Genomic DNA, 17,768 nt, shown 5'->3' with positions numbered 1-17,768 from the left:
CTTTAAGGATATGAATATCAGTCATGTCTGTATGCGTACTGCCTACGTTCCTGTGATATTTATATGCACCCTGTATGTTGTGAAGGACAACAAAAAGTGAGTCACTGCACATTAATTCACTCCTTCTCACAAAGCTGATGTCCTCAGTCCGTCACAGGAAGAACTTTTCTCTCCTGAGCTTCAGTGCTGCTTGTGTGTTTATCTGAAGTCAGCTGACAATCCACTCTGCTATTAATAACCTCAGAATGTGGCTAATTTAAGTCACACGGCCGCCGACGTCAGGTCAGTCTGTGTATTGTTTCTGACTCGCTGAGCTTTGACTGATGAGCTTCAGATACCTTCAGGTGCCGTCTGAACATCTGCACTCATTTCAGATGTGGTCATTTAAACTCCAAGAAAATACAAATATTGATTGATTCCAGCAGATGGAAAAAGCTTCTGAAATGCATTTTAACCACAACGAGCCACTCACAGCCAATATATTCATTAAGTGAGCAAGTAACGTCTTCCCTGAGATATATTTTTACTTCTGAGGGGGAACTTTCTACTCCACAGAGAAGCAGATTACAAATTCAACACTCACACTCGCACAAATGACCAATCCTGGACACGTTTGGCTGCCTTTTCTCTCTTTATTGCATTGGAAAGTAATCCAAAGTGCTTCTGACCAACCAGAATAAAGTTCCATGTTGAAAAGTTGAAAAGGTGAGAATAGTGAACAGACGCCGTGCTGGTATTGGACTTTTAAACTGTTTTAACTCGACCTCGCGTGAAAGCATTTCCAGGCGGGAGCTGCTCGAGCCGTCCGCTGGGATTTCAACACAACAGCAACAGAATAGCACATACTGCTCTGTAAAAAAAGGCACATACAGGCACAAAACACCACATCTAACTGCTACTTCAATGAGGAGGAGAATACAGCGACGGCACAACACGACTGCTGTCTGAGCTCTGAGCTCTGAGCTCTGAGCTCTGAGCTCTGAGGTCCGAGGGAGGCAGGAGGGAGTCTGGGTGTTGGTCAGTGGTCCGCTTTGACAAACAGGTCACATGGCACAGCTAACAGACCACGATCACACTGCACAGTGACACTGAGACCTCCTGCAGGGAGTGGAGACACTGAAGGGACATCAACACTGTGGTCTCAGCTTTCCTCAGGAGCCCAACGCCGTCGTGCAAACTGCTGAGTTTCAAACGTCCACGTGTTCTGGGCTCCTCTCCGAACGCGTGAAGCTGGACTTTGTCAGGTTCACCGCCAGCTAAACCTTTCCTTTGTGTTGCATCTTTCTGTCATCGAGGAGGAGGAGGTGCAGCAGGTGGACGGATGTCCAGGCTACCTCGTGCAGCCAGCGGGACCTGAAATCCCACAGAAAACGGATGGACGGACGAACGTGATGAGCACACATACATGGATGATCATCACCTGCTGACAAAGACCAGCCAATACCAGGCGGGATGTGAGGCATCGCATGAGCGTTTAAAAATCCTTCACCTCCTCTTCATCCACACACAGGAAGAGGAGGAGGAGGAGGAGGAGCTTCTCATATCTTTTAAATGTACCTCCTCAGAACTGTTATGTTTCACAAAGGCTGACTTTGTTGGTCAAATGGTTTGTAATTCAAAATACATTACTTCCAAAAAAAAAACCCAAAACATACAAAATACATTTTGTAATAGCGTTATGTGTGTTAAATAGGACTAAAAGGATCCATTAAAAAACATAAAATATACTTTTTAAATAACTGTCAGAAAAGCTCAAAACCTTTTCTGGGAAATAAAGAGGAGTCCAGTTCAGAGAAGTTGGTGAAGCCTCCTGAGCACAGCAGACTGAAATCCACAGACACTCTGAACCGAGGAGCTCCAGCTCACAGCTTACGTCTTCCTGACGGCTTGAGAGCCGCTTTTCTGTCATAAATCTGTTGAAGACTGTTGTGTGAATACGTCTAAGACTGCTGCAACTGGTCAAAAACACTGAAGGGTGAGACAGCCCACAGACTGGGAGTGAGACACAACACCTTTACGTGCAGATCAGTTTTCCATTCATGGTCAGGATAATCTGAGAATAAAACCTTCCTTAAAGGGTCGGCACATGTTGTAATAATAGAACAAACTCTAGTGTTTATCGTGCGTCTTGTGCAAGTATCAAAAGCCCAGCGAGGTGAAGCTAACGTGTGGAATATGAATGCATGTAAACGAGAAAAAGAAAAGAGGGTAAACCAGACCCGAAACGGCACGTCGACATCCAAAGGCATTGCACGTTTTCTTGTACCTGAGAAAAACTTCCTGAATGTGAAGCTCTGAGGAGACGACGCTTTGGGAGAAGCAGCGTGTGGTGTTCACGGTACCGCAGTTCAGTTTTGAATCTCGCTCTTAAAGGGGCAGCTCGTAAAATATGGACAGAATTCAAAAGTAGCTCCGAAACCAAAGGGGGCAGCACATCGCTTGTTTCACTGCTGTTTCTTTGTTTTCTGTTCACAAAGTCCATTTTTTGGATGTTTTAAATTAAAACTCTGGTCATATCTTACTGATTGCCCCCTTTGGAGTTTGATTCACATTAGCTCGAGCATTTGGGGGTTCACCTTGCAGCTTTAACAACACACACTTTGGTCCCCTACAGAACAACACTTTCTACCAAAACCAGAAAGAAGCTGAGGTCCAGAGGAACATGTACAAAGACAAACGTGTCGGTCACCTGAACGCAACGCTGTTTGTCACTTTATCAGTTTTCTTTTCATGTCTGTTGACTTGTTTTCAGCGTGCTGATGTCCTGCCGGTTCACTTCCTGTTTTTCAGGAAACCGGATTCAAGGCAGCAGTCTCCGTGTTTCAGCGCATTCAGCAGTTTTCACAGTATTTGTGTGTTTTTGTGGACGTCTGTTCAGCCCTGGTTGTCAACAGCAACAGGCAGCAGAGGGTCAGCTGCCTCCTCGCTCCTCTCAGCCTCGCCGCCATTTTTCGACCGCTTCGTCATGTCCATCCTGGCCTGGTAGTCGGCCAGCTTTTTCTTCTTCTCCTCCTTCTCCCCAGCGTCCACATCATCCCTCGGGAGAGGCGGGAACTCCCGACAGTACGTCGGCGGCAGGCACGGCACCAGATGCACCTCGCCGCTTTCATTCATGAGCTGGACGCAGGTGTAGAAATCCGGGCGGGCGGCGGCGTTAGGAGCAGGGAGACTGCTGGGAAGGCCGGGATGTCGCATCACGCTGTACTCCGCCCCCTGCAGGGACATAATTTCTGGCCTCGGCGGCGAGGCGAAGGCTTCAGAGGGCAAGGAGCAGTAGGGCGACAGGCTCTGAATGTATGAGGTCGGGTTTTGTGTTGTGAACTGATGAAGGCCGGCCACAGGCGTCACGTCACACGGAACCATTAAGGCGTCCTTCTCCCACTGTGTCGGGTTGGCGGGGACGCTGCGGTTTTTCGCCGTGGTGAGATAGACGTCGTCAGCGTTGACCTGGTCCCACACCTCCTCGGCGTAGCTCGGAGGTCTGTAGCTGTGGAAGTTACTCAAGTGGTGGTTGATTTCGTCCAAGTTCCCTTTCTAAAAGTGGACACGAGAGGTGGACGCCATGGAAAAGAGGGAGGAGAAGAAGAAGAAAATAAAGAGATCATAAGGACGAGGGAAGAGTGAGAATAAACAAAACAGAAATGAAAAAGGAGAAAAAAAGGAGGACAGCATTGAAAACGAGAAGGAAGGAAAGACAGAAAAGGACAAAATTAACAAAGAGGAGGAAGGGGAAGTTTCAAAATGGGGGGGGGGGATTGGCGTGTTGCAACCAACCTGAAAGGTGCATATCGCCACCTACTGTACTGGAGTGTGTAACTCAGAAAGGAAAGTCAACAGGGATTGATGGAAAAAATGAAAATACAAATTGCAGCAAAAAGGGAGAGAAAAGAGGGAGGACGCAGTGAAGGGAGGAATGTGAGGAGGAGGAAGACGAACAGCAGCAGCCAAAAAACAAGATGGAGATTTAGAGGAATCAAAGCAAACAGGAAAGACGCACACAAAGGAAAGTGAGTACGAGAGCTGACAAAGACCAATCGAAGGAGAGAAGGAAAGAAGGAAACAGCTGATCACATGACCATATGTTACCTTCAGGAGCAGCGGGTCAATGCCGATGATCCGCGGCTTTGGAATGGGCGGCAGGAAGTAGTCTTTTATTCTGAAAGTAAAAACATAATATTCAAACCATGTGCTGTCCTTTTCTTCCCTGCCCTGGTAAATATGACGTGTGTGTGTGTGCGTGTGTGTGTGTGTGTTCTCTCACCTCTTGCTCTGTGGAATAACACCAAAGGCGATGAGCAGCAGAGCAACAACGGTGACTCCTGACACCAAGATCCGCACCAGCAGTTTACCTGCACAGGTGAGACCCGAACAGACAAATACTTTCAATACGAAAATATCGAAAGGTTTGTTAAACTTTCACCTTCCATTACTGTTGTCATGACAACGTACCCGTGGGCGGCCTGGCAGGGACGCTCATCATCAGCGTGGAGCTCCATTGGCTCCACAGGCCGGAGTTGTGCGACCGGCAGCGAACTCGCGCCACGTAGTCGCCTACGGGGAGGCCGAGCAGCTCGACGTGAGGCTCACGCAGAGGGTGTTTCACCTGCACACAACCAGCAAACACCTGACAAACTGGACTCATTAAACCGGTCTGCAACCAGTCCAGGAGTGGGAAGGCCGTTTGATTTTGACTTTAGCAAAGACAAAAACGGACAAATCAATTATTTGTTTTGCAGATTCAGATTTGACGTTGAATAAGAATCTAAAAAGGCTCGATGACATTTTCTTCGGGTTCTTGACTACATTTTACTGCTTACAGTGGTGGAACAAGTACTTAGATATTTCATTTAAGTAAACGTAGCAGCACCAAAGTGTAGAAACACTGACAAGACTCCTGCACGCATTAGTATGAAAACACACCCCTGTTGTTAATCATGAGCTGATTCTGCAGCTTCCTGCGGGAAACAAAGTGACGTCCGTCTGTACCTTCCAGTTGTCGGGCTCAGTCACACGTCTGTACTGCAGCTCGTACACCAGCGTGATCCAGCCGTACTGCAGGTCGGAGGGCACCGGGTACGTCCATGACAGCAGCGCGTCGTGGCCCATCTCATCGCCGCCGGCGTCCGTCAGCGCGTAGCTCAGGTTAACCGGAGCTTCAGTCTGGACTGCGTGTGGCGAAACATCAACACGGCGTCAGGAGACGAGAAGGAGGAGGGTTAACTCCACGAAGACATGACATGACTTGTTTCAATGAATTCATACATGTGGTTAATTAAGATCCTTCTAACAGAGCAGGACTCTGAGCTAACATCCTGTATTATTCATGCAGCAGGGAAAACTCAATTATTGAACTTCATTTATTATTAATGTTATACATGTTCTTTTCTCTTTAAATCCATATCCACTTTTTAAATTTTAAAATGATTCTCCACAGAGCTGATGCCCCGCCGTCGCCGTGACCCTGGGGAGGTAAACCAAATCGGAGCGGCCGATCAGGGAGAAACTCACGGTGAGACGCCGCACTGAGCGTCGCCATCATCTGTTTGTCGCTCTGCGTGCAGACTGCAGGAGGTTACAACTGTGTTTCACTGTGCAGTACTTTGTTGGACAAAGTACACAAAATCATACTTGAGCGAAAAGTCACTCATACGAGTCGTACTCGAGTAAAAGTCTCAGAGGCTGTGATTTCATTTTACAGACTTAAGACGGCCTCATACGGACACGTGAGACGCGTTCGTCATGCAGTCGCATCAGGCCGCCACATCACATCAAAGCGTTGGCATCAGAGGCCGCCGACCCTTTGATGTGATGCGGTGACCCGCACTCTGATGTCTGATGTCTGATGTCTCAAACGGCAAAAGATCAGAGGGACGGACATGTTAGCTTTGACAAATCACACACACACACACGCACCTGTGCTTCTCACACAGCAAAATCATCAGTCAAATAAGAGCAGGTTTTGTCGCCAGTCACGTCTTGAATGGCCGTAATGAACGTTTACTGACGACAAACCGACAAAAACAAACAAAAAAACCCACCAAACTAATTCTGCAGCAAGTTTCAGTGAAAAACAACGGGCCGCTTTGAGACGTGCTGCCGATTCACAACAGTTAAACCACGAGTCTGAACCGCACAGCCCGAGGGCCTGGCTGCACACCCTCACCGATCTCTGCCACGTCCAGGCAGTGCTCCTGGGAGGTGTAGTTCCTGCGGGCGGTGACGGCCACCACGTTCATGCAGTAGATCTTCCATACGGACGTGTGGCTCCTGTCGAAGTGGCAGCTGTTGGGCCCGGAGGTCACGTAGTCTGGACACTCGTGTTTGGGCCCCTTACTGTGAACACCAAAGACAAGAGTCCAGTTTCATTCATGCTGTCAGGTTGGCTCACGTCCTGTTCAATTCCCTTCTGATGTCTAAAATGCACCCTGTTGAACGTAAACACACAAATTCACTTTGTTCATTTAATCCCGCTCTTGTTAACACACACTCGTGGCTGCAAACAAACTGCTGCGGGAGGACAAGAGAACAGTCGATGGAGCTGCGAGCGAAGCCACGTCGGGTCAAAGCCACAATCCAATTTGTCCTGATTACTGTGAGCAGCTGTGTGCGCCATGTGGGGGCGGGCTGGCATGGCTCTGACGCCACGTGAGACGCCGTTCAGGATCACCGAGCTGCTGAAAGATCGACGTGCTGAAAGTGGAGCGCCACAAATCAAACTGGATTTAAACGGCAGAACTCACACGACCCAGAAACTTTTAGTGGGCTTTTTAATCTGTTTTTCCCACTTTGAGCTCCTGAAATCAAATCAGGACAAATTTCAGACAACTTTGTGATATTTTAAACCCAAACTATTAATCAGCTAATCGACGAAATAATCCGCAGATTAAACTGAGGCAAAAGGTAACTAAAAACTTTGAGAAAGCACTTCAGGAAAAACTACGAGCTGAGGCCATCGGTTGTGTTTCTTGCTGAGTGGATGAAGTACAATGATCCTTCATCCTGCAATAAAAGTACCAGTACAGATGTGTGCAAAAATAACTGCTTTTAAAATGTTGCTGTATTTACAATTTAAAATTGTTATTCTTAATGGTTTAGCTGGAATACTACGACAAAGTGCACGAGTACTACTGCAGTAGCTTCAGGTATTTCTGGTACGTCCAGCACTGCATCACACTGACGTCATCATTGTCTCGTCATGTGACCGTACACGAGTACTCACTCTTTGGAGTATCTGAGGACGTACGCGACCTGCTCTCCGTCCGTCAGGTTGTCGAGCGGATGCCACCAGCAGGTGAAGTCCTCCATGTTGGGCGAGCGGCAGTAATAGATGTGAGGCCTCGTCGTCACGGCAACCTCCCCTGTGGACAACAGGACAACAAAAAAGAAGACAAAGTGACTTTCATGACAAACGCTTTTCCTCCTGACGCCTCCCAGGCTCCGCCGCTGAATGACAGACTGGATCAGCACTAACTGATCCACAAAGGACTCTGGTCACTCATCACAACCAGATCTCGGCTGCAGTCGCTCGCGGGGAAGTCAGCTTTCAAGACTTCCTGTCAGAGAGACGTTCAAATAAACAAAAACATCAAGGAGAGGACAACAACATGGCCTTTCAGTCGGCGCTGATTATCTAATCCATCTCTTTCTGACCCGCGGTGGAAAACTGATCTGTAAACCGCAGGAAGTCAGAACACAAAGACGCAGGAAGACGTCATCAGAGGGGAAGAGGTGGAGGTGAGTGGACCTTTCGACTCCCCCTTCTGGCAGTGGCAGTAATTACCCAAACGCTGTCATCGTGCTTATGACCACCACTTCAGTTGAGACTCAGGTATCTCAGCTAAATGGATCCCGCTGACCGACCGCATTTGACATCTCGGCCTCAGCTCCGTCATGAACCGTGGCGGTTCAAACCCGCCCCCCCTTTGGTCCTCGTCCACGACAGGTGAGCATGCGATCGTCTCCCTGTTAGAAAACATCCTCATCTCCACTTCAAACAGCTCTGAGCGAGTCGCTGAGACATCATGCGGCCTCACAGATCACAGCAGGGGGAGGCGAGCGGTAATCCATCAGAGAATGCGTGGAGCTGCAGTCGGGGGGCAGCGGGGAAACAAAGGCCTGTTGTGTTACGCTGTAAGGAGCTCAGGGAGCCACACTGCAGGAATTTTCTAATCAACAGCCTCCAATTCTCAGAAGTAAAGAAAGGACGCACGCTGGGCATGAATTTCATACCTGCAGCAAATCAGATTCTCCCGAGTGCAGCAGGTTTACTGCAGCTGCTGGACATTAAAGTCTGGCTTTGAGGTTTAATTTAACATTAATCCAGTCATAATTCCTACATGAATCTAAATCATTTCAGATTAATATGACGTTCTGTTTGGTTGTCTTGATGCAAAACGATATCAGTCTCATTTCCATTGATGGAAACATTTAAACACGTCACAGTGTCATGCTGATTGGCTGATTGGCTGATTGGCTGATTGGCTGAGGCTTCCTGTCAAACCGACTGTCAAAAGCAGGGATGACCTTCATGGAGATCGAGATTTGACATTAAATGTGACATATTGATAAAAGTCAGCGTGGATCTCTGCTGAAAACATCTCTACGATTTGTCTTCCAGCTGAAAACCTCCGCTGACGTCTTCATATTTACAGCAGGCGGTCGCTGCTGAAGGTTGGCGAGATGATTCCTGAGAGACTGGAGGAAACTTTACGGATCACACACCAACCTGTCAGTACATGAACCTGCCTGATGTGCTCAGCTTTTCTCCATGGATGAACAAAAACAGAAAAACATACAACATAACCTTGAAATGGACAAACAAAACTAACCCTTTTTTAAACTCTAATGTCCTTCTGCTATCACTTGGCTGCTATGGCAACAGCAGCCATCATTAATTCAGCTGAAGCTTCATCGTGTAGGAGCCGGAGTCGCCACATCATCATCATCATGATTATTATTGTCGTTAAATTAACTGCATGTTAATTGATGCCTGCAGTGCCCTCGCTGGAATAAACACGTTTAATTTTGTCCAAGCTTCTCTTCAACATGGCTGCACACAGGGCCGAGACCGAGCACGTTCGTGCAGGTCTGAACTGGTTGTGGACGAGAACAGGAAGCGAAAAGGCAGCCTGACAAAAGTCGTCAGCGACACTCTGAAACAAAAGCAGCAGCGCAGCGGGGAGGTATTGACGAGCTGCCCACACGTCCAGCTGAGCGGAAACCAAAGGCCGACACAGCTGGCTGCCGTCCGCCTGCACCCAATCAAGTCAGGCGATTTATTTTTAATCATATCTCGCTCAGCGGGGGAATGGAAACGAAGTACATTTACTCAGTACTAAATATCTGAGAGACATAACTGTACATAACGGTTTCCTTTTCCTGCCACTTTACTACCTAAATGTTGTACTGCCCTACATTTACTGCAATATCAACTTATTCCAGAGAACTCACGAAACAAGGGGACTTCCTGTTACAGACGAGGATTTTCAGGAGTCAACGACAGACACAAATGACGAAGCAAGATAAAGATATCTGACATATTTGGAGAGCGACTCAAGCAATCAGATACTTCAGCTCATGACGCACCGCGAGCATTTCCGTCCACTCGTTCCTGTGCGTCTCCTGTCTCCCGTCCCTTCGGGCTAAAACACGTCGGCTGCCTTGCAAAAGTCGTTTCAGGTAAAGAGAAGAAGCGACATTCTGGTGAGACGAGATAAAAACTAATCCATTTGGAGAAGGTCACACCGACTCAGAGATTCCACAAAGAATTCAGCTTTAAAAAGTGATCCACGTGCCTTTCTGTCAGTCCTTCAACTGTGAGAGGACAATTCAGTTTTGGGCCATGAGATTGCATTTTGATTGAAAGAGACATTCGGCAAAGCAAAACGGGGATCAGCAACATCTGGAACTGCCGATCTGGTTTTGATCAACACGTCCGATGAAAGCTTGATTGGCAGCCAGATTCACAAAGTCACTGACCCCAAACAAACTTTGCTCTGAAGATCAAGTTTAAGTAATTTAACTCATCTACTGGCTGCTTGCCTCAAGGGAAGCAGAAAATGCCACAAAGTTCTAAAACTGAACTGAAGCAGGCTGCAGATTTCCTCCTGTCAAGTTTTTCTGCTGCCTGTGTTATTTCCTGGCACAGGAAAACACAGAAATCGCTCAGAATGTGTCACATGCTTCTAACTCACCGCGGCCGTGTCTCTCTTTGGAAACGACGTCCTGGTCGACGACTCTGCTGCAGCCCACCAGGCGAAGAAGGCAGATGAGCAGCAGCTGCCACAGCATCCTGCCGCCGTCCGTCAACCTGCAGACACAAGACAAACGACGTCAACACGCGAGCCGGAGAGGGGGGAAAGCTCACGTTACACTTCAGCATCCCGCAGAGCTTCACTCGCTGTGGGAAAGTCGACTTTAAATGAGGTTAAGTCCACCGGCAGGACCATGTGACCCAAAGACAAGTGGACATTTATGTCTTAAAGGGCAGCGGGATGAGGCCCCGGCGGCTCTTTGCCTCCCAACACTGAGCGGCAGCGATGAAGCATCACTTCCTCCAGTCATGAGACGGCATCACGTCACCAGTCCTCAAAATTCCCCTCAAGGCCGCATGCATTCCTACACATTATAACATCCCTTTTCTTCAGTACACCAAGGAGATCATAAAAAGACCAATTTAGGTCTACTGGTGGGGTCTCATGTGATTCCCAGCGTCAAAGCACCAGGCAGCAGCAGTGGAAGAAAAGTCTTAAAATCTGTTTTAATTAAGACCACAAATCCTTAAATCACATTGGAGTGTCATTTTCAGTTTGTGCACACATATGTGAAAAAGATAAAACATTAAGTTCTACCTCAATAAAAGTACAATAAGAAAACATAGAAGAATGGACTGAAACTGGATTAAATTAAAGAAGGTACAAGCTGTGTCATTCTGAAATATTCTAATATTCTCCCAGATACACAAAACATTTGGCAACGAGTGGAACATGAAGATTTTTAAATCACTGTTTGACTGACCTGAGGGTCAACCATGAAGTGTGTGTAATTATGATGATATTTCGACGACTGGCCGATGCCTGAATGGATTTATTTCAGCACCTCATAACTGAAGGCATCGGAGTGATGCAGCCACTTTTCAAACATCTTACTGAAGCAACAGTTACTGATGTGTGGGCCTCTGAGGGTCTGCTGAAAGCTCTTTACTCTAATCAGCTCAGGCTCAGTCCAGCGATGCACTCGGAGCATGTGAGCTCATACGCTCAGGAAGCTCCTTTAAAACACCCTGAAAGCATCGCTCCTTATTCTCCTTATGGCTTTCAGTTCAGCTGATTCCCTCCCGCTGCTCTTTAATATGAACAATCACGGGAGGATGTCAGTCGACTGGCATCCAGAGGAAAAGGCCACCTGACAAACTTCTCTGTCACTTCCACGTCGCCCAGCCAAGAGACAAAAGCGTTCAGTCTGAAAGGACAAACGAGTCATCTGACGTGTTGGAAAAAGACTGCAGGACAGCATGAAGTGGTGGAAAACAGGCCATCAATTAATGGATGTGATTACTGCAGCATCACTGAGGTAATCACCTGCAAACATCACGACTTTCCTGCTCATGAAACAAATCTATCTGTCATCAAAGAACAAAGAGAGAAGTCTGCCTCAGGGCCACGAGACGAATCGGTTATGTCAGCTGCACCGGGCATAAAACAACATGAGAAGACAAACAAACATCATCCTTATGCAACGCAAACACGCAGCACCAAGATTCTGCGAACTGTGAGCAGTAATGAAGTCACAAGGAAGCTTAGAGGTTTTAAAGTCTGCTCTTATGAAGGGAAGGACGGCGGAACTGACATGCAAACAGCAGCGGGCGATCCTCGAACGCTAAGACAACAATCACAGTGAATAATCCCTGCCTTGATCTCGCAGGAGGGGAGGATTAAACACAAGGCCTTGTTGGGTTTTATCTGGAGGCCTCAGCTCACCCATCACAGGCCACAGGATGAAAAATGCACAACAAAAGGCACCGCCTGACTGCCTCGACACAGAGTCCAAAAACTAGAGGTTTCACAGCAGACTGGAATTTTATATCAACATCCTCGCAGCCATCGAGGGCTGAGTTTCTGTCCGGTCCACACGTTTCACCAGAATAATCAGACTCTACCCAAAATATGTTGTTTCAATGAGACAATAAAAACTGCGCACAGGCTTCCACACTCCGCCTGCAGCTTCCTCACACACTCTCGGGACTCCTCGGACCAAAGACAAGGCCTCTCTGAATGGCGGCTCTTCGTTGTTTGTCACACTGTAGGCCCCGAAGCCCCCAGAGGGACGCTACAAACCGCAGAGCGAACACTGACACTCGTTCAAGCTTCAGAAATACACGAAAAGTCACTCAGTGCTCAGCTGGTTTGTGCAGCGATGATAAAGAATAGGGTTTACACTTTTACTGCGGCAGTAAAGATTAGCTGCGTCATTAAAGCTAATTAACTTCAGCAGCTTCTCGTGCAAACGGCAGGAACGATCCAACAAACGCAGGGTTTCACACGTGTGCTAACCGACAGCTGATTTATCTCAGGTGAACGTCACCCAAGCAACTGCTTATCACAGGCATATCTGGAAGACTTTGAGCTTCTAACATAAGCAAGAAGCCAAAGAACATGTGACACAGGGCGCAACAGCACGCACCAATAACTGAAGACTAAAAGAAACACATCATCATTGTGTCGTTCTGTGCTGTGACCACCCGAAGATCTGCAGCCGAGCACCCAAAGAGGAACACACACAGGACTGATACGCTGCAGCATCAGGACTCTGAGCACCCGCAGGAAGTAACGCTGCATTACCACAACGTTGTGTCCACGTTCCCAGAAGAACGAGTTCCCGTGAGGCTCGGCTGAAGCGGGTAAAATCATGTCTGATGAAGACCTCTGCACATGCTGCTCTAACTGATGGACCGGAGGTATTTTCATCTCGAATGCTGAGAATTGTGATTTAATGAAACGTCATGCGTCACAGCTTGATCTAATTACTGTTTTATGAATTTCACAGCAATGTAGGAGGTTGGCTGAGATCAGTCAACTCTGAGACGTGTGATAAGGGGACAACAGGCCGGCCTTTGTTGTGCTAAGATGGATTTAGCATGTGATAACACCATCCTCAAATAGTTTTCAAAAACACTGTTTAGCAATTTTGGAAACTAAATTGTTAACTTCAGTATGTCAAAATATTTGAAAAATTGGTACCAACTCCATGACAAACAGAGATCTCCTGGAAAGAAAACCTTAAACTGCATCCACGTTGGGACACACTGAGCAACAACAGTCTGTGTTTTATTAAATAATTAGTGCCACATTACACAATCCTCTCCTGCAAACATTAAACCCAGCCAGCTGTCCTGACCTTCAGCGGCTGCTTCCACACCACCTGCCAGCGTATGCGACAGAAAACGAGCTGCAGCAGCTGACAGAAACGCCATCGCAGACCCAACGGCGGCTCCGACACCCGCCGGACCTCGACCATCGCACTGCTGCTGCCTCCCTCAGCGGTTCATCTGATACACGAGCGCAGCATCCCTCCTGCCTGATCCTCACGGCCAATCACAACCCACAGTTCACCTGTTGCCGTGACGACTGGCTGCATGAGGAGCAAGGCCCGTCTGGAGGGCTTTGTGACGGCCCGGAGGCCCTCACGTGAAAATGAGAGGCGAGGTTTCACTCAGGTATCACAGTGAACGATCAATCGACCACTTCACTGACCCACAGGAGAAGGGACGGCTCACCCACACCTCCATCAGTGGGTTACTTCGTCATGAACTTCAAACTTTCTGCACCGTCACTCAAAGAGCTGAACTGAAAATGCACAGAACGTGAGCTGGATGACAAACTTATCAGTCACCTCTCGCATTTATATTTGTGTGCAGAAGAAAAGGGAGGCACAGAAGGACTGAGTTTGTTTGCTGTGGGAGAGCAGACATTTGTAAAGCTATTTAAAACAGCAGATAAGGCTTATTTAACGAGTTCTGTGACCGCCGGCGAGTCTCTGACCTTTAACGACAAAGACTCTAATTAAGTCCCGACACACAAGCAGGAAGTCGAGGTGTGACAGAAATGCAGTCACTTGAAAAGGGAGAAAGACTTCATGGATCATCATGACATTCAGCTCACCGCCATCACACTGACGACGACACAAAACGTGTTTCATAAGAGCTAACAAAACACTTGAGATACCGCATCATCATACACACCACACAAAGAGCTTCTTCACGGTTAAGTTAGCAGGAAAAAGTCCAGAATCCTGCGTGCAAATTAAAATCAGATGCTTCAGTTTGCTAACTGTAGAAGTCACTGCTCCTTCACTGGGCGGAAAAAAGTTCAATTAACTATTATGAAGTTACTCAGAAGTGCTGAGGAGTTAATTCTGACTTCATGAAAATCAGACTTAATAAGGTTTCAGTTGAGACTGACTGCTGCAGCAACAACACGCTTCTGTGTGATTGGCTGCTGGACTCTGAGGCCACGACTTCAACCGTCATGTGCAGATTCAGCCGTGATAAGTCTTATCTGAAGGAACTTTGCTGCTCTGTTAGCTCCATTCCAGCACTGGTCAGAAAATCCACCCATCAGAGCTGACACGGCGCCTCAGGCAACACACACACACACACACACACACACACACACACACACACACACACACACACACACACACACACACACACACACACAGGAAGCCCAGATCTGAACAGACAGAAGAGTCACATGCACCGCTGCATGCAAACCCAATCACACACAGCGACGCCAGCCGAGGTTTGTGTTTGGTATAAACACTGCAGCATTATGCAATCCTGCATGTCCACGGAGAGATGTTACCAATTACCATCAGCAATCAGCAATGTCCAGAGCGCGCGGACACGGAGACGAGACGAGCGAGGAGCGAGGAGGACGAGGAGGGGAGGAATCGGAGGGAGGAGGTCGGGCGGATGATGGAGGACGAAGACTCCAATCCCGCCTGTGGCCACGTTTAAAAGATCTGCTCACTTTGTTAAAACATGTGACTGCAGGATTCACTGTCACAAAACACACTACTGATCACACTCAATGTTCAGGATTCATGCAACAAATTTTCCCTTTTTAACTTCACTTAATGGACAATGAAAGCCCAGGTACACAAGTCCCAGGATTACACTTCACAAAGTGCAGAGATGCTGGCTTGTCCCCACACAATGAGGAGTTTGTTACAGGCAGAAAGGCAGCAAAACAGCCAGCTTAGGTGGGCAGATGCTGTGTGATGTTTATGTGTGTTTTTGTATTTTTATATTTCCAGTGCTGCAATTTCCCCTTTGTGGAACAAATAAAGGTTTCCTTATTCTTATTCTAAACTCAAAGCAAGATAATACGGTTTGAATAAAGGAGGAGGAATGACGATTTTCAGAGTTTCAGGTAATTTGTGGTCGTTACATGTCATCAGCTGCTCCAGTGGGGCGGCCATTGATTCTCCATTCTTCTCTTGCTCTTCATCTGGCAGTTAATCGAGTGACCGCCGGCTGCTCAGAGAGCGTTTCTGAGCCTGACAAGCCGCCTGGAGTTTCCTGCTCAGATGACAAACACATGAAGCTGAAGGTCATATGACGTGTGATTAGCCGTCCGGTTCTAAATGTATGTGCCTAAATGGATTTTCTGCAGATAGGAAGCATTGTACAGTCAAACAGCACACAGAAACCCGGTCTCACTTCTGTCTCATGTTCAGAAACTGGATCCAGATGTGACACAAACCAGAGGGCCAAGCTTTAACTCTCACATAATCCCAGCTCTTCATCACAGTCTTCAGTCTTCTGCGACAGCCACACGCATCTCACAGCGTTGTAACAACCGAGGCGTTACGTTACACGGTCTGATTGATTCCTCCGTGCAGTTTCTCATCTGCAGCCTGTTGAAACAATCGCAGCTGCACTCCATTATTTTCCTTGTTAGTCAAAAACAGGGAGATCTAACTCCAGTGTGTGGACTCCTTCCCTTTTCTCCTTCATAAAGGCATCATCCCAGTGACGGGCTACAGATCTGTGCTAATTAGTAAGACTTGAACTTACTCTGAGGTCCACGTCAGCCTGAAAGCTCAGAGCTCATCTCAGCTTCCCTTCGATTTCAACTTCCAGCGAGGTGAAGTGGCTGAAGTTCAGAAGGCTGCTGATGTTCTGCACAGCCTTTCATTCATTTTAAGATCTGCTTCGGTTCAGTTCTGCAACGCTTCGAACAAGGTAGCTTCAAGGCAGAGGAGGACTGTACGCTGAGGTGATGATTTATCTGCTCGGCCTGATGGAGCTGATGGAGCGCGTTCACTCTTCTGCGAGCAGAACAACCCACGGCTCTTTATGTTTATTTCATCTCTGCAGTTCGCTGCTGTCAGGCTCATCTTAGCTGCTTCTCCGGATTCCCTCGATGCAGATGTTTGACAGACGCTCACAACAGACACGTTGAAGCAGAAACAGCTGCAGGAAACATCTCGTTTGTCTTGTTGCGTGTTTCGAGGTGTGGTCTCCTCCCGCCGTTCTTATCTGTCTGAACAGGAGCAGGCGCTGAGGACGTGGACTTACACCGAGGGGGGCTTAAAGAGGACGTCCATATGATCCAAACTGAAACTGTCACAGACAAAACACTGTCGATCTGAACGCTGAGACGTTCTACAGGATCTGTTGGATGTGTTAAAACGGACGAGAAGGTGAGAATCCACATCCACAGTAAGAAGTTTCAGCATCCCTGAGCGGCACAATGAAAGGCCGAGCTTCTTCTCTGTCTGATCACATCGCTGAGAAGCTCAACGGACGAGCAAGACGTGCTCAGAAAACTTCTCACTGGCTACCTTTGATTCAGGTGTGAGGGGTCCCAGGTGGAACACACATGTGGAACAAACCTGACAGGAGGCAGTACAAGCCTTCTTTCACTGGATTGTTGCTGAACCAAAACGTGCCAAAGCATAGAATCTGGAGCAGGTGAAAGCATCCAGGAAACGTGTGAAACGAGTAGATAAAGCCGTGTATCCCACCTGTACAGGTGACTCCGTACAAACAGGTACACAGACTTTATATGCACGCTTTTTTCAGTCATCATTTATCAGGACATTTCACGTTTCTGTGGTCCTCAATCAGGCCAAATTCAACATTGAGTTCTGTGTGATTATTCTGTGACATTTCAGAGACAAATAATTTACTGACTCATCTAAAACTCATAACCAAGTGGTTCAAACCCCCGTTCGCATTACTGTTACGTCCCCTACATGCACTGTCATATTATTTACCTGACCTTTTGCTAATTGGAGGACGTTCATCCCACCTGCGCTCAGGCGCCGTCAGCTTATGAAGCGCGAATCCGTCTTACCTCCAAAGTGAATAAACCGCTTGGGGATCCGCTTGCTGCTGCTTTAAAGCTTCCCGGAGACACAATCCTCGAACACAGACCCACACCGGGACCAGGACCGGTCAGGATCCGGTCAAAGCTGCCGCTTGTCCGGACTGAGCTCGCTGTGGCGGACACGGAGCTGCGGACTGCGCTGCCGCGTCTGCTGGTGCGTTCACTGCCGTCACTGTACAGCCTCCTCCTCCTCCTCCTCCTCCTCCTCTGTAAGGAGATTTTCCTCCACCTGGTCCCGCGTCATCAGCCAAACACCAGCTGGAGCTCCTGGCCTCGGAACTGGACCGACCTCCTCTGGAACAGGAGCGTATGGAGCTGATACAAAACTGATACACTTTGTAATAAGAGACAATAATGAGAATATGTGAGATT

The 17,768-nt window shown here is 47.8% G+C and overlaps 1 protein-coding gene across 1 annotated transcript; it reads right to left on the bottom strand.

The window, feature by feature from the left end:
* Positions 1 to 434: 434 nt before the first annotated feature.
* On the bottom strand, positions 435 to 17,455 carry LOC124055718 (growth hormone receptor-like). Its single transcript, XM_046382799.1, has 9 exons — positions 17,364 to 17,455; positions 10,194 to 10,309; positions 7,220 to 7,358; positions 6,164 to 6,333; positions 4,987 to 5,165; positions 4,450 to 4,603; positions 4,262 to 4,349; positions 4,087 to 4,156; positions 435 to 3,534 (listed from the first exon to the last, which is right to left on the bottom strand). The coding sequence occupies exons 2-9, from the start codon at positions 10,288 to 10,290 to the stop codon at positions 2,875 to 2,877; spliced, it is 1,557 nt and encodes a 518-aa protein (XP_046238755.1). The 5' UTR covers positions 10,291 to 10,309; positions 17,364 to 17,455; the 3' UTR covers positions 435 to 2,874.
* Between the last annotated feature and the right edge of the window lie 313 nt (positions 17,456 to 17,768).

The sequence above is a fragment of the Scatophagus argus genome, chromosome 24 (genome assembly GCF_020382885.2).
Source record: "Scatophagus argus isolate fScaArg1 chromosome 24, fScaArg1.pri, whole genome shotgun sequence".
NCBI classification, from domain to species: Eukaryota; Metazoa; Chordata; class Actinopteri; family Scatophagidae; genus Scatophagus; species Scatophagus argus.
This window is presented reverse-complemented; position numbering and strand designations above follow the sequence as displayed.

Bases quoted from the DNA above. Each gene is read 5' to 3' on its own strand.
- LOC124055718 (XM_046382799.1), bottom strand. From the start codon at position 10,290: ATGCTGTGGCAGCTGCTGCTCATCTGCCTTCTTCGCCTGGTGGGCTGC. The intron at 6,334-7,219 runs GTGAGTACTCGT...TGGTGTTCACAG, and splicing joins GTCCTCAGATACTCCAAAGA to TAAGGGGCCCAAACACGAGT. The intron at 4,604-4,986 runs GTACAGACGGAC...GGTTGTGTGCAG, and splicing joins CTGAGCCCGACAACTGGAAG to GTGAAACACCCTCTGCGTGA.